Source organism: Sinocyclocheilus grahami, unplaced genomic scaffold (genome assembly GCF_001515645.1).
Source record: "Sinocyclocheilus grahami isolate Dianchi unplaced genomic scaffold, SAMN03320097.WGS_v1.1 scaffold496.1, whole genome shotgun sequence".
Classification (NCBI taxonomy): domain Eukaryota; kingdom Metazoa; phylum Chordata; class Actinopteri; order Cypriniformes; family Cyprinidae; genus Sinocyclocheilus; species Sinocyclocheilus grahami.
The window spans coordinates 674109-696341 of NW_015505675.1; the positions used below are offsets into that span (position 1 = coordinate 674109).

The following is a 22233-nucleotide window of genomic DNA, read 5'->3' on the forward strand; positions in this document are numbered from 1 at the left end:
GATTGGCAACAGTGGTTTGTCTCTGATTTGAAATGTGAAATTAGATCATATTCTGTATTTCTTCTAAATATCCCCATACTAGATATTATACTAGTGTTTGCCAAGCTGTTATGCAATTTTACTGTCTCTTGCATAGTTTTTCTTTTCAACACGATGATTTTTATAACATGGGTTGGAATGTGTTTCCATTCAGCAAGAACCCATTACCAAGCTCTCCTTCCTGCAACAATATGTCTTGTTAAATCATGTAAACCTTTTGGTGAAGAGCTTGTGTGGTGATCTTAAACTTAAAGGGATCATTCACCCAAAAATGAAAATTCTGTCATCATTTACTCGCCTTCCACTTGTTCCAAACCTGTATGAGCTTCTTCTGCTGAACACAAAGGAAGATATTTTGAAGAATGTTCGTATCCAAACAGTTGATGGTAGCCATTGTATTTTTTTTTTTTTAGTTGGCTACCACCAACTGTTTGGTTACCAACATTCTTCAAAATATCTTCTTTGTTATCAGCAAAAGAAAGTAAGTCATACAGGTTTGGAACAATGTGAGTGTGAGTAATTGATGACTGAATTTTCATTTTTGGGTGAACTATCACTTTAATAGTACATTTTAAGAGTTAAAAGGCACAAAATTTTGACACTTTTATGTCCAGGTGCTTTTCATTAGAATTTGAATCATGTCAGGATTGAGTCTGGGAAAAATGCTGGATATTTCAAATATGTTGTGTTGTATTGTGTTCAGCAGCGTGAGTGAGGATCAAATGCATGTGGATCAAACCTCCCTGTTGCTTTTTGTTTTCCTCCTACAGGTCTGAAACAACAGTTTTTAAAATTCCCCACATAGGCTATTACTAAACTTGGAGGATGAGCCGCATGCTGTTGGTGGGAATGAAACTCGTGCCAATGCCACACGGTGAGAGTGACCACATTGTTGCTGTAAGGGTGGAAGAGTATGCTGGGAAAACATGGTTCCCTCAAGACAATATCTGATGCTGTAATTAGGTGGATTTACCTCATTCTGCTCAAACAAAATGCACAACATTGACTTATTATACAGTCTACTAAGGCCTTTTTTAATAAAACAAGTGCTCTGTTTTTATTTAATTAACTCCTCATTCACAATTACACATTTTGTCTGTGTATGTCGAGACTAACAAATTTAATTTCCATCACTAGAATCATCTGCATTTTGTTCTTTGGTGGAAAAGATGGTGGTGAAAATGTCAAACTTCTGAAATAATTTGACTCTTTTGTCTCGCTAAAGGTAATTTCAGAGCTAGCATTTTGCATTTTTAAAAATACAAAAAATATTTTCACACTTGTGAATACATACAGCTTGACTGGAAATTAAAAATTCTGTTCATGAATAATATTTTCAGATGTCTCCTTGGTAATAAAGTCTACTAACCTTTGAAATTTTGACAACGAATGTGGGACAGTCGTATATTTACATAATACATATTAAAATGGTTTAAGTTTAATTAATTCATTTTTTAAATATGAAAAGGCTGAAAAATGTTGTATTTGATTTTTCATATTTGTGACCCTGGAGCACAAAAGCAGTTTTAAGTCGCTGGGGTATATTTGTAGCAATAGCCAAAAATACATTGTATGGGTCAAAATTATTGATTTTTCTTTTATGCCAAAAATCATTAGGATATTACGTAAAGATCATGTTCCATGAAAATATTTAGCAAATTTCCTACCGTAAATACATTAAAACTTAATTTTTGATTAGTAATATGCATTGCTAAGAATTCATTTAGACAAATTTAAAGGCGATTTTCTCAATATTTAGATTTTTTTTGCACCCTCAGATTCCAGATTTTCAAATAGTTGTATCTCTGCCAAATATTGTCAGATCCTAATAAACCATACATCAGTGGAAAGCTTATCTATTCAGATTTCAGATGATGTATAAATCTCAATTTCGTGTAAAACCTTATGACTGTTTTTGTTGTCCAGGGTCACATTTTAAGATAAAAAAGGGCAAGGGTGAAACAATTAAATCTATGCATATAAGGCAAAATGTAACTAAAATAAAATAAATAAATAAAATAAATATATTCTGCAAATAAATTGAGTCTGTTAGTTGTAACAATCAGCCAATAGCACATACCAATAACTGAAGAGACCCCCAGAAGCATATTTTGTGTAATTCTGTTATCTTGATGCCAGTGACATGCTGATTGCGGCTCAAGATGTAGCCATGTTACACTTATTGTGGCTTGAAAATTTTGTTCAGTTTTTTTTTAATCTTCATTTGAATGTGCCTTAAAGACACTCATAGAGTTATGAAAGAGAGCGTCCTGCTGGGTATACACTTGTAACCCAATGATGTTCCCCTGTTTGGTTATCAATGAGGCCTTTGATTTTGCTCCCAGGGAGCCACTAAAAATCTTACTGCTGCTCTCTTTTACTGCACTGCCCTGAAAAGAGCAGAGGAGCAGTGTGAGAGAGAGACAGAGAGAGAGAGCAATGCTTATTAGCATTCTGAGGAGGTGCTGAGTTAACAATGGAACAACAACAATACAGCAACAACAATGATTATAACTATTGTTTTAGTTCAATTCAAGGACAGCTTTGTAAATGTTAGCCTTTAATTCTTGTATTTTAACAAGCCTAATGGCATAAACAATAAAGTGAAGTGAAGTGAAGTGAAGTGAAGTGACATGTGGCCAAGTATGGTGACCCATACTAGGAATTAGTGCTCTGCATTTAACCCATCCAAAGTGCACACACACAGCAGTGAACACACACACCGTGAACACACACCCGGAGCAGTGGTGCTAATATTGGCGAAATTACTTATGATTAATGATGTTGTAAGTGATGCATTTCGTGGTACTGAAACATTTACTGTCTTTAATTTGACCAATATTCTGCTGTTAATTATTTTATATATTTTATAATTAATTTGATAAAAAAAAATGTATTCAGTGTATGGTGATGAGATGTGTCAGGATGTCAGCCAACTGTGTGTCTTCTGTATATATATATATATATATATATATATATATATATATATATATACACACACACATATATATTGCCCTATTTTATATGCAATTTTGAGATTTTGGGAAAATATCTATTTTTTTCTGTCAAGAAAAGCTTTAACATGTCAATGAGCACCATTTGATATTCCCACATTCTTCTTGTAAGATATTGTATGATTCAACAGACACAGTAGGGAAGGACTGGATCTGTCCTTCCGGACAAGACTCAGAGGTCAACATGAGAGCAAGACGCACACACAGAGAACAGAGAGAAGGGACAAAGGGACAGAAAATGGAAGTTACAAACTGAATGTAGCTGTGTGTTTAGTGGTCAGAAGAGAATGGGCACTACATCAACTCCAGCTGGGCCCCAAAGGGTTTTAATGGGCAGGAGAACCCAGCAGGGGTCAGAGGTCAGGAGGCCAATCTCTGCCAGAGCTAATTGGTAACACTGTTTCAAACTAAGACATATGTTTATATGTATATATGTTTTATATACATATATTTTGTCGTATTTTGTATATATAAATGTATATGATTTATTTCCAAATGTAATATATATTTATATATATATATATATATATATATAAACTAAAAAAGTGTGTATATTTATATTTTAATTTAATTAAATCAAACAAATTAAATATTTCTATTTAAATTATACACGCACGCACACACACACACGGATGTAGATGGATGGATGGATGGATAGACAGACATAGACAGATAGATAGATAGATAGATAGACAAACAATAATTACAAATAATAATTAGGTTTTACAATATTGTTAGTCATAAATATTAATCTTAGATTGCACTGTCAAATAAGAAAGTAGAAATAGTAAATTCACACAGTTCATCAATATCCAAAATATACAGTCAGTGAAACAAACCATAAACTGCTTATTGGCTTGACAGGTTGACAGCAGCTGGAAGACTTGAAGCAAAGGTGGCAGAGAGGAATAAAAAAGTCATTATTAATCACTCATTGTTCCACATCTATTAAGGGGAAGCACAGTGCATTCAAATGAAATCATTTCAGCTGACAAACTGTATGTAAACAGACATTTTCATGACCCCACAAACTGTGTGAAGGAATTTATCATTCCTGCCTTTGTGATGCTTTGGTAGTTTATTGATCGATTCTCTACACAGACCCGCATAGTGGATTTTGGAATGAGAATGGATCCATTGGGGCTTTGTGTCTAAATGGGAGCGAATACATTCGGCCTTTCAGCTCAGAGACGGATCATACTGTAAAAGGCAGTCCTGACAGATAGCAGTGGCTGCGCTGATGCTGGTGTGGGATCTGGTGATTTATGGTGATTGGTGGGATGCTGTGAGTCAGTTGTGGGTTAATGTTCACCTGGGTCACAGAGCCACTGCTGGAACCTGCCTGCATTCACATCAGGCCCTCTGATGAGACTGGCCTCAAGCTAAACCCACTGCTCTCAGTGGGGAAACTGCGTCCTTCATAGCTCCTCAATGGATCCTAATGGTTATGTAAGGTGGCTATTCAGAAGGCTGAATGGGCTTGGGTAGAAGAGAAATATCAATCTTGTCCAATGCATTAACACAGCCAAACTCAGTACACCTCCCCTTTCCATGCGACTATTATATATACAGTGGGTACGGAAAGTATTCAGACCCCCTTAAATTTTTCACTCTTTGTTATATTGCTGCCATTTGCTAAAATCATTTAAGTTCATTTTTTTTCCTCATTAATGTACACACAGCACCCCATATTGACAGAAAAACACAGCATTGTTGACATTTTTGCAGATTTATTAAAAAAGAAAAACTGAAATAATCACATGGTCCTAAGTATTCAGACCCTTTGCTCAGTATTTAGTAGAAGCACCCTTTTGATCTAATACAGCCATGAGTCTTTTTGGGAAAGATGCAACAAGTTTTTCACACCTGGATATATATATATATATATAAATACAAATTATGAACTGTTCTACTACATATCATAGAGTAAATATTGTGTTAGTTATTAACAATTTGTTTAATTTTAATTTTAGTTTATTTCATAGTCAACTTAGTCTGACAAAAAACAATTGTATATTGCAGTAGTTTCATGTAAATATAGCAAAACAATGACTAATGTGAACAAACTAATGTGAGGCAGAATGGAAAGACGGTGTCCCAGGGCTTTAAAAAACAACAACAACAAAAAACCTTCCTTAAACTTTTTATATTCAAGTAACAACATAGTTTGAATCTTTTCTACATTATTACAGGAAAATGACATACGTACATACATATACAGTGCCAACCACTAGATGATAGATAGATCATCAAAATCACTTTCCAGAACATTCTCGTTCACCACTCCTGGCTGGTGGAACGATCTTCCCAACCCTATCCGGAATGCTGAATCCCTGACAATATTCAAGCGACAGCTGAAAACTCATCTCTTTCAAAGCTACTTGACTTCATCATAAAAAAAAACAAAAAAAAAACAAAAACAAAACAAAAACAAAAAAAATCTCTCTCTTTATTTATTCCTTCTCTTTCTAGCTTGTACTTATTTGAACAATGTCTAAGAACTTGGTATTACAACCACTTCTTGTGTCTGTTTGCCTCTTTAAGAAGAATCGCTTTATGTATCCCCCAATTGTAAGTCGCTTTGGATAAAAGCGTCTGCTAAATGACTAAATGTAAATGTAGATAGATAGATAGATAGACAATAATTACAAATAATAATTAGGTTTTACAATATTGTTAGTCATAAATATCTATCTATCTATCTGTCTATCTATCTATCTATCTATCTGTCTGTCTATCTATCTGTCTATCTGTCTATCTATCTATCTGTCTATCTATCTATCTATCTATCTATCTATCTATCTATCTATCTATCTATCTATCTGTACAATAAATCATGCAAAATATGTGTTTATCAAATTTGGTACAAAACTAGCTTGCCCCTACAGAGTGACAGTTTTTATTATATGTCTTTTTTTAATTATATATATATATTCCTGTTTAATATTGGTCTTTATTTAAAATGTATGGAAAACACCGAGATCACACCAGTGTTATGTTACTATTAACACTGATACCATAAAAAAATTATGTTGCTTGAAATAAACAATGCTTGAAATCAAAGAAAATGTAATAGCTTATTTTGTTTCAAACCATATAAGCATGTTAAAAAATAATAAAAACGACAAAACACTACAGAATTACTAAAATGTTAATAAAAATAAAAATAAAATGGAATATAAGAAAAAAAACCCTAGCTTGACATATTAAGCAGAATTCTAAACTGTATTTAGTCATGCTCCAAATTTTGGGAACAGAGCTGCAAGTGCATCTTTTTTTTTTTTTAACGTTCAATAATTAGCAAATTTGCCATAATGTCAAATTATCTTAATTTGAAAGCTTTTGTCAGCAAATATTGATATGATTAATTTCATTTAATTATTATTAAATTTAACTAGTGGATTGAATTCTTATTTATTAATAAATAAGAATATATTAAAATTGAATATGTTCAAGCAATACAATTAGATTTGAGAGCTGTGATGGAGAGTTAGTCTGTTTTTATACCAAAATTGTTTGGAAATTTAAAAATCAAAGTCGTTTGTGAATCAAAAACTATGAGATTTTTGATTGCCTATTTAATTATGATGTTCAGCACTTTACTATTATGAATTAATAAGATGAGATGGGATATTTGGTGGACGTCCTTTTGGAAAAGCAGTTTTTTTTTAAATATTGGTTTGCAGATTTGTCCTTTATTCTCTGCCTATTATGTTTATGCCAGTTTATTGTGAATCTACATAATGTTGGTAGACTTTTAAATAAAATGTTGTAGTGTCTTCTTGGTATACCTAGTCTATTATTGAGTAAATTACTCTGCATAAGTGTTATACAGTCATTGATATTCTGTATCAAAGCTGCTATTTACATTTGTTTCTCAAAGACAATGTCCTGTCAGTAAAGCTCATTCTCAGGTTTTGTGGGTATAACCGGGTTTGCTCATGGATGGATGGATGTTGGCATGAAGTAACAGTTTAAAATGGTGGATAGATGTGATCTCCCCACCCTGATGTCACAGCCGATCTCTCTTTGAATGTTAATCTGCCTTAATCCAGTGTTTTATTTTTTCTTCTCCCTCTGTTGTATCTCAGTCTCTGTGAGTGCTGTAAAGTCGGGAGCCTGCAGGCGAACACACGCAGCAGACAGACAGATCGCTCTGAGCCAGAGAGCCTCAGTGGAGTGTTAGCCCACATTTCAGACTATTGGCAAAGCAAACAAAACTAGGCTAACTCTGGATGAGTTACTTCTGCAATTAAGACACCAAATATGAAATAGTACAAGAGTCTTAAGTTTTAATACAACAAGAAATCTGTATTTTTAATGTCTTGTGAATTCTCAACAGTGTTTTTTTGAATACTTTGTCTAGGTCTGTCAAAATGGCTGAAAAACTAAATTTTAATTTTGTACTTGCATATGATCAAAATTCGACTTATATTTGTTTTTAAAATGCATAATTTCAGTTAGGTTGAAGAAAAGCTTTTGGCTTCTCTTCTGAGGCCACAAGAGGGCGCATCGAGCAAAATATTACTAATGCACGTTTATTCAAAGCATAAGATAACATGACTATCTGTGAAAAAAGTGCATAATGTTTAAAATAATGTTTATAAACCAATTATAATTAAGTTGCTTAAACAACTAAAAACAAAACGGCATCATGTATGCATGCATAGTTTAATACAAAGGGCGGAAAGCCAATCACACAGAGTACATTTTTCATTTAAAAACATGAGATGCAGTGGGATGGGGAAAAACCCCCGCCATAAAGTCTGCGCAAAATATGTTTTCTGTGTGAAATGCTTGGTTTCAGTTTTGATGTAAACAAGATCTTCTCCGCATTGATATCTTTTTCCACAATATTTTCAATGAACAACGCAGCAGCGCCGCATCTAGTGGCTTTAACTGGATAGGCTAACAAAAACATTATAATGCAACAACACTTACATCGTCATCACATCTCGTGTGCCACTGATAAGGCTGCCTGAAGCACACCTAAAATTCGAATGCAACGTTTTTGCATTCGAATGTGGATTTTTATTTTAATATCAACGAATATTCTAAATTCTTTTTGACAGCCCTAACTTTGTCCCTTCAATAAAAGGAGTACCTTTTTATCATGTACAGTGTACCATAGTAATTCCGTGGTATTTTTTTTAAAGCATCTTTAAATGAATATTATAATCATTCAGTAGATAGTTGCTTAAGGGGCCATCCCACTAGCCGACTTAAAACTACTTGATTTTGGTCTGGTTCCTACTTCAAATTGAATGGGATTTTTTTTTTGCCACCAAGTTTATTAACCTGCTGGTAAAATAGTGATACACCGAAATACAGTTTTACCACACTGAAATAAACTGGGGTGATTCAACTCTGACTGCTATTCAGGATGTTGTGTTGAATTAGATCAGTTGTAGTAAGTTTCTTTGGCAACAAACTGCCTCTCGATATTTCATCCAAACAAATTTTACATATTGCTATTCTAGGATAGGAATTTTGGTCAATGTGAAGTGCATCCACATTGCTAAAAGTTTGACCTGTTGTAGCCCATCCATGTTGTCAAAATGCATCATCAGAGAAGTGCTAATTAAAGGTCACTATTTTGGCCAAAAATGTTTTTTTTTTTTTTCCTGAATATTTTTGTTGTCAGCTTTTGGTTGAAAATTTCGGTGCTTAGCAAGTATCATTAAAGTTGAGCCTTGCTTGTTTATATTACTTTTGTAGGTTCTCCCACTGATAAGTGTTTGTTAAATTCTACTTTATGCCTTCTTTCCATAAGGATAAGAATAATTTATTTCTTAGCTGTGTAAACAACTTAATGGACTGCCAATATTGCAATGATTTTGATTTCCAATGCGGTGCAATGACATGAAGAACCTTCTAGAATAATGGACTTGGGCTGTTTCATAAATGTTTTCTCCATTGTATGATTGATAGGTTGCCTTTAGTCAAAATTTCCCTCCGTCTCTTGAATGTGGAGGGCAATAGTGTAAAGACATTAACTTCACACTGAAATGAGCTTCAGGGGTTTGAAACGGGCAGCCTGCTAAATGACTATATTGAATGTGCCTTTTCTGTTCTAGTTTTATATACCCTGTAGGAGGGGGCATTGGACCACCGCAAGGTAAGCAGCTGACATTTTGTCTATATTTTGCCTATATTTTGTTGGATGCGTTTTTCCAGTATAACATTTAAATGGAAAAGCAATGTTTATGTTGTTAAATTTGTAATATTTAATGGCAGGAATGATGCCCATGCAGCAACAGCAGCAGGGATTCCCCATGGTCCAGGTCATGCAGCCCAACATGCAAGGCATGATGGGAATGAATTTTGGAGCACAGATGCCTGGTGCCATGCAAATACAGGTCTGATTTAAACACTTAAAATATTTTAGCCATCAAAAAGTTGGACATCAGAATCACTAGGCTCTTATCAATGAGGTGTCATCATTGTCTTTCTCTCATGTTTCTAGGGTGGGATGGCAATGGGCATGCAGACTCCTGGGATGCAGTTCATGGGTCAGCCTCAGTTCATGGGCATGAGGGGCCCGGGGCCACAGTTCCCTGCGGACCTACATAAGCAGATGGCGGAGGAGCATCAGTAAGGCTTTAAATATTCACACTGCTGGAAAGTTGTTTGTACAGCAGAACTCGTCTCTGATCAGTGTGTGTCCACAGAAAACGTCTGGAGCAGCAGCAGCGGATGCTGGAGGAGAACCGGAAGAGAAGACAGTTTGAGGAGCAAAAACAGAAACTACGCCTACTGAGCAGTGTTAAACCCAAAGTGAGCAAGTCAATGTGATATAAAAATGATTTTCTAAATGATGGATCTCTTTAATAATTACCTGATTAGTTTGATTTAATCATGATTGTTGTACAGTTTATTTTAATTTTAATTTCAGTTTTAGTAATTTTATTGTGTTTGTTATTTTGTCATTTATTTTTAAATATCTATATAGTTTAAAAAAAAATTAATATCAATTTAGATTTAGCATACTAAAGTGTACTAAATATATACTAAAATTAAAACCATAAAAAACTTCTGTTACTTGAAATAACTTTTTTTTTTTTTTACTTTTTGTTTTAGTATTACTTAACTATAATAACCTTTTACTATATACTTTTTCTTGCATATGAACTTCTCCAAACTCAAAATAAAATTGCTATTTTTGTACAGACTGGGGAGAAGAGTCGTGACGATGCCTTAGAGGCCATCAAGGGAAATCTGGATGGGTTCAGCAGAGATGCCAAGATGCATCCAACACCATCTTCACAGTCTAAGAAACCAGGTACATCCAGTGACACATTCCAAATGCCTGACTGCCTTCTGGCCATTTGCTTTTCGTCAAGGGTCACATCAGTGGCCCAGACAGCTTTTGACAAGGCCACTGTGACTGTCGAGCACTGAAGGAGATTACCAGGGATACACTCACACACTGTTAAAGGGATAGTTCACCCAAAAATAAAAATCCTGTCATCATTTACTCGCACTCATCTCTTTCAAATCCCATGACTTTCTTTTCCTATGGAACACAAAAGGAAGATTTTGAAGAATTGTACTGGATGCTGTTTTCTGTGCTAGTCACACAGGTTTGGGCTGATGTGAGGGTACATTTTCATTTTTGGGTGAACTATCCCTCTAACAGATTTTATTCTGTCTCAACGCGAACACCACCACATCTTTATCATCGAGCCAAATAGCTTTTTTTTTCAGCAGCTACCAGGAGGCCCTCCAGATGTCAGACCTGCCAACCTGTGCACATTTTAACCTCAAAGTACGCTGGTACGATTTGTCACTCTAAAATATGCAAAGACCTGGCGACGCTGAGCATATTCTCCAAATAGCAAGCGGTGAGGATTGACAAATACGTAAGGTCTATCATTAAAAAGAAACTAAATTGACAGCAGCACAAAATCCCACTCAATCCCCCCTCCACTCTCGCCGTCTGATTTCTTACAGTAGTCATTATTTCGTTGTTTTTTTCGGTTTAAAACATTTCTGTGAGTTTTATTTATCACTGAACTGGCTCTGTTTGTGTGTGTCCGTAAGCCTACGTGCTGAGATGAGGAAACGCCTCCCTGCTTAAAACGTGCATTTCAAAAAGCAACACATGCCGTAAAGACCAGTGACTTGTAATGAGAAGTGTTTCTAAACCTGCTGTCCAACAAAAGAGAACATTATATCATGCCTTTACTCCACAACATCAGTCGAGTGTTTGAAATAGCTTCCTTTTGTGATCTGATGTGGCTTCTTATCACAGAATGTGGCAGAAAAAAATATTCTATACTGTAAAAGAGACTATGGCGATTAGCAATGGATTACAGATATACAAAATTATTATGAAAATACCCAAGATGGCTTGAAGAACTCTTAAACTATACATTATCGCAGTCAAGTGTTTATTGTCTTAATGTTTCATCATTTAAAACATTTCTTACTTTTAATTCAGCTACAGCGATAGCTGGATGCCTTTGTCCATATTAGGGATTTCCTGGAGTGTCATTTTTCTATTACTTCTGTGATGCATATGTGGATTTTCTGCGTGAGGCCGCCCTCCGGCTTCCAGTATGAATGAAACAGACATTACATGTGTTTATAGCGCTCAATAATGGCCAATCCATAAAAATAATCCTTCTCTCAAAAGACATTTGATTTAAACATATGATAAGCCATGTTTTTCTACAGTGTACAGAAGTGTACTGGAGTTTTAATTAAAGTGAACTTGAATGTGAGTTTTTTTAAAAATAGAATTATAAATCGCAAAAAAAAAAATACTCTGATGTGCCAAGCCATCAGAACTGAAAATCGTGGTGTGCAGAGTGAGTGCAGACCTGCTAACCTTTGTAAAATATTTAACATTAAATCTTGTATTTTATGATTTGGTCATTAGCCATCAAGGATCATCAGGTAATAATGTAGCTATCTAGGAATATAAGACCCCCCCCCACCCCCATGTGCCGTCACACTGATGGTACTTTAAAAAAAAAAAATTCCAAGGTTGGCAGGTCTGAGATGTTTCCATTGAGTATTTGTTGTTTCCTCATTTTCCATGTAACGCATTATCCTCCACCTTCATACTCTTGCAGTTGTACCCGTCACACCTGCAGAATAACAGTGCAGAAGTTTAATATCACTCACTGTGTTTCTAGTCAACTGCTGCAACTGTTCCTGCTCAAACTGTTTATTTTTGGAAAGAAGACTAGTAGTCAGGGTTCAAAACCACCTCTGCCAATTGCATGTGAATTGAGAAAAAAATTAACTGGTCATAAATATTTATTAGCTTAAAGGGTTAATTCACCCAAAAAATAGCCCATAAATTACTCACCCTCAAGTCATCCTACTGTTGTACACTGGAAGCAGTTCCGGGCGGATTACGTATTAGTTCAGTGCTGCGCATGCGCTGCTCAAAAGTGAGGAAGCGCAGCGGAGAGATCAAAACAAAACAACGGTCACTAATTAGAAGTACAAAACGAGGATTTGTAAAGAAGAATGTCGGAGGATTTCGATATAAGCCAAGAGGAGACTGGTTTTCCTTTGCTAAAGTAAGGAAACTTTGCTTCCTTTGCTTTGTTAACAAACGTTGGTTTTCACGAGACTCGCTGGCGCATGCGCAACGCTGACCTCATACGTCATCCGCCCGGAGCTGCTTCCAGTGTACAACAGTGAGCGCAAGCTAGATTAAAGTGATTATTACGTTTTGAATATGGATATTTTTCTTACAAAAACGCATCAATTCGCTACAGAAGGCCTTTGTTCACCCCCCGGAACCGTGTGAGACACTTTTTTAAAAATTTATTTATTTATTTTTTTTTTTAATGGATGGGCAAATTTTAATTAAGTGCTTTTGGACTGATACATGCAACACCCGCTGAGTGCCATGAAACCGCTTTGAAAGATCAAAGACGATTTTTAATATAACTCCGACTGGATTCGTCTGAAAGAAGAAAGTCACATACACCTAGGATGTCAAGTTTGGGGTCAGTAAGGTTTTGAAAGAAGTCTCTTATGCTCATCATGCTTCATTTATTTGATCAAAAATACAAAAAAACAGAGATTATTAAATATTATTGCAATTTAAAATAACTGTTTTCTATTTTAATATATTTAAAAATATAATTTTTTCCTCTGATGCAAAACTGAATTTTCAGCAGCATTGTTCTATTCTTCAGTGTCACATGATCCTTCAGAAATCATTGTAATATGCTAATTTGGTGCTCAAAAACGTGTTATTATCAATGTTAAAAACAATTGTGCTGCTTAATATTTTGTGGGAACTGTGATACATTTTTTTCAGGATGAATCCAAAGAGCATCATTTATGTGAAATAGAAATCTTTTGTACCATTACAAATGTCTTTACTGTCACTTTTGATCAGTTTATTGTGTCCTTGGTGAATAAAAGTATTTCTTTAAAAAAAGAATATTTCTGACACCAAACTTCTGAATGGTAGTGTATCTAGAAAAAAGTTGTCCTTATCTAATATAAACTTCTAATGGTTCCTTTTAAAATTAAACATATTTAAAGAATGGTTTGGCCTTAGATTTGAATCGCATGTATCATCAGTCAGTGGTCAGATTGTCGTTCTTAAAAGTGGACTTAAACCATGTAATGTTGCAGTTTGTTGATACCAGCCAATTGGCAAGTACCTTTGTTTATTCACTCACCAAAGCCAATTTTTACTCTGATTTGGTTTGAACATTTACATCTCGTTTTACGTCCATAATGTGACATTTGAGCAAAACAGAATATTAAAAAAACTTTTAACCAGAAATTAATTGGATGGTAAGATATGGATGTTGCATACCTGACTGCAGTCAGATAGAATGAGACTTTACTAAAATAATGCTTAAATAGTTAAGTGATGTTAGCAGAAATGGAAAGACAAGCATTTTCTTTGGACTAATATTCACTAGTGAATCATTCATGGTAAGACCAGAAAACAGTGTTAAGAGAATAAGGTCAATTTTGCTTTCATGTTGACTTGAATTTTAAATATAGTAAGAAATTGAGAAATGATTAAACAAGTAAATTTTCATTGAAAGGTTGCAGTTTTTGTATATTAAAACAGCAGCACCACACCTAATGAAATTCAGTACCCTCCTGTTGTTCTTGTAAACGGTTTCTCATTTTTTCAGTCTGCCTGTGTGGTCATAACTCATGATGTGTGTTTTGTCTGTCTCACTCTCTTGTTTGGTTTTTGCAGATTCATCTCATTCCTCTGTCACCTCTCACTCCCTTCCTCCTGCTTTCTCTGATGACGACGATGAGTTTAGTGGCTTTGTGCAAGGCCCCGTCGATGCCTCCTCCTCATTCCCCTCTTCATCCCTCCCTCCATCCTCCCCTTTACTGAGAGCCGCTCACATTAGCCAGCCATTAGAGATGGGGCCTGGCCAGCATCCCCCTCCCTCCCCTCTCCCTCACGCTGTCCCTTCATCTCTCCCTGTCTCACCTGCCATCCAACACTCTTCTGTCATCTCCAGCTCCCAATCCGCATTCCAAGGTAACACCCCTCTCACGGTTTCTCACTTTGTCATACCATCACTTGTTAGCACCCATAATCAGAGGTTAGATGCCATAACTACACTGCTTAGTAATGTTTCTCCATTGTAGTCTATTTGAAAGCAGCAACAACATACACTATCGTTCAAAAGTCTGGGGTTCTATTTTTTTCATGTTTTTGAAAAGTCTTGTATGCTCACCAGGGCCACATTTACTTGATCAAAAAAAAAAGAATATTGTAACAGTTTAAAGCAATTGTTTTCTAATGTAATGTTTTATCACATTTATATGTTTTAATGTTTTATTTTATTTATTTCTGTGATGCTCAGCTGAATTTTTAGCATCATTACGCCAGTCTTTAGTGTCACAATATCCTTTAGAAATCATTCTAATATGCAGATTTTCTGCTCAAGAAACATTTCTTATTAATATTAATGTTAATATTTATACTGTATACTTTTGTAGAAAGTAATACATTTTAAATACATTATTTCAAGATTCTTTGATGAATAGAAAGCTCAAAAGAAAAGCATTTATTTGAAATAGTAAAGACATTTATAATGTAACAAAATATTTCTGTCACGTTCGATCAGTTTAATGCATCTTTGCTGTATAACAGTAGAAAAGTCTGACCCCAAACTTTTGAACAGAATAGAACGGTATTGAAAATGTATATATATTGTAAATATATACTTGTATTATAGTGGATGTTGTACAAATTACAGATTGTTATTATTATTTTTAATTAATACATTTTTAAATTTTTAATTTTTTGGAGGCTTGGGGTGCTGGGGGTCGGTTGGCATAATCTTTCCCTTTAATAAAATGTTAACCTGAGAACCACTGCAACTAGTATCAGTGAGTTAAACTCTAAAAGCATATCAATGAATGAATCGGGGTTTTTTTTCTTTCAGTAAACTGGCAGATTCTGTTAACAAAATAGTTCTAATATTGAACAGTGAGTTACATTTACAGCTCATGTAAGAGAAAAAAGTAGCACATGTCTGGGGTTGAATGAGCCAGGAAATTGATGCTTTCCTTCAGATCTTTTAAACCTTTTTGCCCATAACCACTGTCTTGCTGTGTTCTTGACGTAGAGTCAAAAGTCTGTCGAGGTTTCTGATTCAGATATGATGGTCACCATCTGTGAGATTTGCACAGTGATTCTGACTCAACTGTCACCCTCCACCTCCCTTCAGTTTTGTCAGGTTGCAGATGGCGTCCCATATGCTCTTAAAATTTAAGCTGGAGTTCTATCAGCATACCACACTATGCATGCTATCCCGATTGTGACAGTGTACTGATAAGAAGCTCACAGTGAAGCCTGCATGCAAGTATGTGATTGATAGTGTTACCGGATCAAGTTAAAAAACTTTTTGACAGAATTGATTCCATGATGTCTGTTACCAGATAAAAAAAATTTGATTTGAACTAGAACTTAAAAATGGTGTTCTCTGAGGGGCATCTACAATTGACTGACTCATAATATTTTGTATTGTTAATGTTAACACTGTTGCTGAAATAAAATTAGAGGCATTCAACTACTCGTACAACATTTATCAGCAAATTATGTCATGCCTAAACATTTCCTGTTCCACCTCAGGCACTGTGAAGGGGGTCAATGATTAGAATAGTCAGTGTAAAAGTGAATAAATTGTTATAATGAAGTGGTTACATACCTGCCTCTCTTAGACGTTTTATCAAAAAAGTAATAGTAGGAAAGTTTATCTGCTCCAAAAGCTAGTGAGTGTCCTTGCTGTATGTTCCCTACATAGACAAGAGAACATATTACGTTGACTGACAGAACTGGTCCTAGACGGCATGTGTGCCATAATCCATACTTTGTGCTCAGTTCTCTAAAAAGTATAAAATTACAAAAAATTTGGGGTAAAATATATTATAAATGAGTTTTAAAACGAGTTTCTATTTATACTTTATTTAATGACATTTATGACTTTGCCCACCGTCTTGATTTAGTTTTTTCATCAGTCTTGTCACAATGTACTCTGGGATTCTATATTCTATCCTCTGCAAATGATAATTCAGTGATGTCTTATTTTAAAGACAGAATAATATTGCCTACCTCATGGGAAAACTTTTGCGTCTGCATCACGCAGTTAGAGCTAATGTCTTGCACATACACACAGTCATGTTTGGTGCTCGTAGTTAAAATATAAGCTACTACAGTTCAATATTGCCTCTGTCCCTAACTGATTTAGGCCCATCTCTGGAGGAGAAGATGTTCTCATCTTGCGATTTGACAGCTGATATGAAGGCCCAGGTTAGTTTTAAGCCACGTCAGGGTCTGTCTGAGCTGAATCCCAAATCTCAGGTTACAGCCCAGTTTCACAGCAGCACCAGAGCCCGAAACTGGGCCCAAACTCAAGATGACTTCAATTCAGGATTCATCATAGAGACGGCACCTGAGTCTCTACCCGCAATTCATGCGCCCCCTGCAGCGGACAACCCACCCATCCAGCCCGCTAGCACCAGCGGTGAGAAGAAAATGTCTGTGATTTGAGTCCCGCCTCTTTTTTGAGCTTCTCAAAATTAACACAACTCGCAGCTCGAGACTTCCTGCCCTGCCTCTATTTGCTAATCATGAGATGGTTTAGAAGGGCTGATTTCTTATCTTGTTCTTGTTTTAAAAATCTTTCTTGAAACACTTCTCAATGAATATCCAAGTAACCAAATCCGTCCTCTTACTTCAGCTGTCTATGCTAAAGCAGAGCCAAGGCATTAAACGGGAAAATATATGGGCCTAGAGGCTTTACCCTTCAAGACAATGTTTCTGTCCTGGACATCTAACTGATTTTGCATGTGATCTAAAATACGTGCATATGTGGGATTTAACGTGTATATACTGGGATTCATCTCTTAACACGTGCTGCTCTATAAATACATCTGCTTCTATATGATATTCCCATCTGCACTATACCTTATTTTCCAATTTCTCTGAAATGATGATTCTGGATTATTTAGGGTTACATGATTATTTAATCCAGGGGTGTCCAGTCTTGCTCATGGAGGGCCATCATTCTTCAGAGTTGCATGATTCACCGCTGATGATGCTTAGTTGGAGGTTTAATTGCCATAGCCCCATTTTAATTATTTGCCTAATTTACTTCTCCACAGGACTTAGTTTTGGCACAGTTTTCAATGCACACATTGGCAATGCATGTAATGAGACGAGTGTCAGTGCTAATACAAAGGAAAACTCTCTTCTCCATATGTTGTCAATCTGTTTGTCCTACAAACCCAGACAGCTGAGCTGATGGCAGAAGCAGTGGGAGTCTTTAGTGTATCTGTGCGTGGTGATCATATGCTTGATCAGGCACTCTTAGCTTAAGAGTCCACAAACAACATCTTACTGTCTCCATGTCCATCACAAACAGGTGTGGGCGTCTACCCCCAACAAGACATGCAACCCATGGTGCCATCCTGGTTGTACAATGACTCGCTTATCCCAGGTACTTGCTCTTGACATCATTGGTTTTTGCATCATTTCATAGTTCTGCAAGTTAAGTTTTATATCCCGATATCTAATGCCAAATGTTTGCTCTTCACAGAGTTGTTCAAGAAGGTCCTTGAGTTCACCATGACACCAACAGGTATTGACACAGCCAAACTCTACCCAATTCTAATATCATCGGGTCTGCCACGAGAAGCTCTCGGACAGATCTGGGCCTTGGCCAACCGCACCACACCTGGCAAGCTGACCAAGGAAGAGCTGTACACTGTACTGGCCTTGATTGGAGTTGCCCAGGTAGTTGCCGAAAGTCCATAATTTCAAAAATGTCTTGTGTGGATACTAGGGCTGGGCGATATGACGATATTATCGTATATCGACGATGTCTCGTAAGTATCGCGATGTCAACAGTCAGGTAACAGATGATTATCGGGAAAAAATGACAAATGATAAACCTAGTAAGTTGCAAAAAATATTTTACATAACCCATAGTCACCATACAGGTTTTTTTGCATGCAAGAATGAAATAATTTAGTAGGAGGTTTGGGAATCAAAAAGCTATTCCAATTTCGGAAATCAGATGCGTAAGGTCAGGAATCGAATTACTTGTTATAAAATTACATTTTGATTTTGCGTCTCGATTTCTGTGTGCGCATTTATTGTGATTTCAAAAGATTAAACTGCAAGAAGACGAAATAGAACTCACTTCTGCACTTGCACACTGTTTTCTGTGCTGCAAACACACACACAAAGCGCATGCACAAAAGCCGCCTCTTATATATGCGAACACTGGACTGAGCTCTCTTTCTCGCATTCTTACACATTCGAATGGACAAATACACACAGAATTATATCAAAATATCCCATAAATACAATCGGTTATGTCTTAAGTGAACGTAAAGAGTTGAGAAAGAAAACAAGGGTGTATTGGAGCCGTGCATTGACAGCAGCCGCTGCCCCCAGTCATTATAATGTTAATCAAAGAACAAAAGAAAATCCCTCACTGATCTTGACTGAATCACTTTTGTAACCTCAGTTTATATTTATATTTGCCTGTTGTTCGGCGCTGACTACTGTAATGGCAACGTGCATCTGTGTATGCGATTATTTTGGAGATGCGTTCCAATATAATTTATCCTTATTTAGGGTATAGGCCTATTCTATTTTGAGCTGCAGTTTAATAAAAGTTAAACAGAAAAAAGACAAAAAGTAGCACTGCATGTGTTTCTGAATATTTATTTAAACAGACTGTATGATGATGAAAAACCACAAACATGACAGGTATAATTAAAATACGCAAATTCCTTCACATTTCAGTGCAGTATTTTTACAGATTTTGTAAACAGTGCATACAATATAATTGTTTAATTAAGCTGAGATATAGCACTAAATTCTTAATTCATTTGCAACAAAACTATAAAGTTTTGTTTCAAACAGATGAAGACATTAGTAGGCTTCTCCGCTCACCCCTCAACATGCACACGTTAGGAGTTTCGGCAGCCCAACACTGAATATTATATTGTGGCCGTTGTATTTTGATTAATAAAATAAAAATGATAAAAATTACAATAGAAAAATGAAATTTAAATTACCCTGCTTCTAATTAAATAAAGCAGTTATTTTTATTTAGTTAAAAACAGGCTGAAAGAGACCTCCGAACTAGGCTACCAGAAAGGGAAAAAAAAAAGTTTTTGCTTTGAAATCATGCAGGGATTAAAAATGAATTCTGTCATACATGATAAATATCAAATACGTTATAGCTTGACTACAAGTTTAAAAATAACGCTGCGATTGTTATAATTAAGGAAAGTAAACTTACCATCATGAAATGTCTACACAGGCGATAATTCGAAAAAGAAAGAGAAACATCGGAAAATAGGCATATTTTATTTGAGACATTATTATATGACATTAACATGCATTTATCATTCTTACTATCACCGCCAGAATGTCCAACTTCACCATGATGAACTTAAAATTGGGTTCTATTATTTTTCCTCAACAGTTCTCCTCACAAAACAAAATTCATTTCGAACACAAATTTGATAAGAACAGAGTGGAAATTATTAGCAACACCAAAATAACAGCAAAGCTAATGTATTCTGTTAGTTTAAGCACAAACTAAGAGAAGTAAAACCAAGCTTTGTGGGAATAATTAAGACCAAACTGAACATGGTGTGTGTTTATGGAGCATGTCAGCAATGTTGTCTCGTCGGGGGCGGGGCGTGGTGGAGGTGGGGCTTAGGTAGACGATATTATCGGATAAAGCGATATTTTTAAAGGTGATTATCGATAAGATATTTTTGACATATCGCCCAGCCCTAGTGGATACTTTATTACCAAAAGTATGTAGATTTGTAGTGACGGCAAATTAGGTGCTACTTAAGGCCAAAGGTGTGGGGATCTTCTTATCTTCCCTTACTACTCTTGGCAGTTACAGTCCTTTGAGTAGAAACTGTAGCTCTTTCAGCAACTCATGGGACCCTTCCAGTAATAACGCATTTGTTATGCAAATTGATCAGCACAATGAGGAGCCATTCTTCCAGTGCTTCAGTTTTGTAGAGCAATAAAGAAAGGAAAAGCTCTGGAGGATGCCAGAAATGGCATTGAAAATGTAAGTTGACTTTAATGAATATTTTAGGCAAACTAATCAGACAACCTCAAGGCGTAGGGGGAAATAGACATCTGGATGGAGAAGGAGGTCTATTGTCTGACAGGCCTGCTTTTTAATTTCGTTTCCCTGATGAAAGTCATGCCGTAAATTCAGTGTTCCTGCACGAGGCGTGTTGAAGCGCTCATGTCTAATAGCTCACTAAATAATTGTTATGTGTAGGGAGAATATCAGCTTTAATTGAGTGTCTTATGTTTATAGCAGTGCCTCATACCTCAGCTTAATGACTGTCAGTAATCAGCATTTATCAGTCGACTTTCAAAGATCTGTGCTACTTGTTATCATTGACGTTATCATTCTGCTTTAACGCTTCGCTTTTATAGCTTCTCTTAAAATATATTTGGTTAACATTGGATGGTAGGGTGTACTGCAGGGCTCTTCAACGCCAATCCTGGAGGGCCAGTGTCCTGCAGACATAAGTATCAATCCCAATTTGTGGCCACTGGCTTGAGTTGTAGAGTCCTGGTGTACTGGTTAAACATCTGGGCTGGTATCTGAAAGCTTTTAGTTCAAATCTCTTTCAGATCCATCTACTTAAAAGGATAGTTCACCCAAAAATGAAAATTGTCATCATTCACCCCTCCTTCATGTCGTTCCAAACCCATGAGACTGGTTAATCTTCAAAACACAAAATAATATATTTTAAATTAAACCTGAGTGGTTTCAGTCTCTCCATTGAAAGTCCAGGTAACCAAAGTGTGAAAGATTCAAAAAGGTTAAGATGACACAGTAAAATAAATCCATATGAATTGAGTTGTTTAATCCAAGCTATAAAGAGACGTCTTATGGGTTAGTAATGACAAGAGGGTGAGTAAATTACAGAGTTTTCATTCTTGTGTGAGTGAAAGCTATCCCTCTAAGTGTGCAAATTATGAGAGCCAACAAGTACAACACAATGCAACGAAACATGGAGTCAAGATTGCATAGCTAGAAGTGTTTGTTCCTGTACTTGCATTTTGTGCCTAAAGCTAGGTGTACACTGACTTTTATGGCCATTAATGAATGTTGCTTGTCCACTTTATGATATGATTTCATTGAAATCTTAAATGAACAAAAAGCAACAGTCTTATGTCAGACTGTTTGATACAGATCCTAGATAAAACTTTGGTCCTATCATTCCATTGATAGCTTGGTCGGTTACTACCCCAGCCTTTTGTTTCACAGTACCTGGTTTGAGTCACTTTAAATGACTTACCCCTAACTAACCCACTCTGTCTATGTTGCATATTGTGGTTGTATTCTCTAGAGTGGCCTTACAGTCATGAGTCTGGAAATCCTGAGTCAGTTCCCCTCCCCGCCTGTGCCCAATCTACCCGCCATGGCTATGGCCATTCCTGCTGTCCTGCCTCAGCACCAGCAGCCCATCATGACCCAACCACCCGTGTCCCTGTCTATGGCCATGCCGGTCGCTGCACCACCTGTCATGGGCATGACACCGAACCCACCTGCACAACAACCAGCCAGCTTCATTACCAACTTCCCTCCTGTTCAGGTAAACATCAGACACTTTATTACAGATAATAACCTCACTCTGTTGTCACACAACT

The 22233-nt window shown here is 36.2% G+C and overlaps 1 protein-coding gene across 5 annotated transcripts in view; it reads left to right on the forward strand.

The window, feature by feature from the left end:
- Positions 1-8976: 8976 nt before the first annotated feature.
- LOC107554286 (synergin gamma-like) overlaps positions 8977-22233 on the forward strand; it is a 46159-nt gene continuing 32902 nt past the window's right edge. The window contains exons 1-10 of one of the 5 annotated variants that reach the window (XM_016236764.1): positions 8977-9171; positions 9291-9412; positions 9520-9647; positions 9725-9830; positions 10224-10335; positions 14251-14547; positions 16766-17041; positions 17942-18016; positions 18116-18312; positions 21933-22178. In XM_016236764.1, coding sequence (XP_016092250.1) covers positions 9111-9171; positions 9291-9412; positions 9520-9647; positions 9725-9830; positions 10224-10335; positions 14251-14547; positions 16766-17041; positions 17942-18016; positions 18116-18312; positions 21933-22178 — 1620 coding nt within the window. In that variant the 5' untranslated portion in view covers positions 8977-9110. The remainder of the gene's footprint in view (positions 9172-9290; positions 9413-9519; positions 9648-9724; positions 9831-10223; positions 10336-14250; positions 14548-16765; positions 17042-17941; positions 18017-18115; positions 18313-21932; positions 22179-22233) is intronic. The other 4 variants (XM_016236762.1, XM_016236763.1, XM_016236765.1 and 1 more) reach the window with 4 other exon arrangements.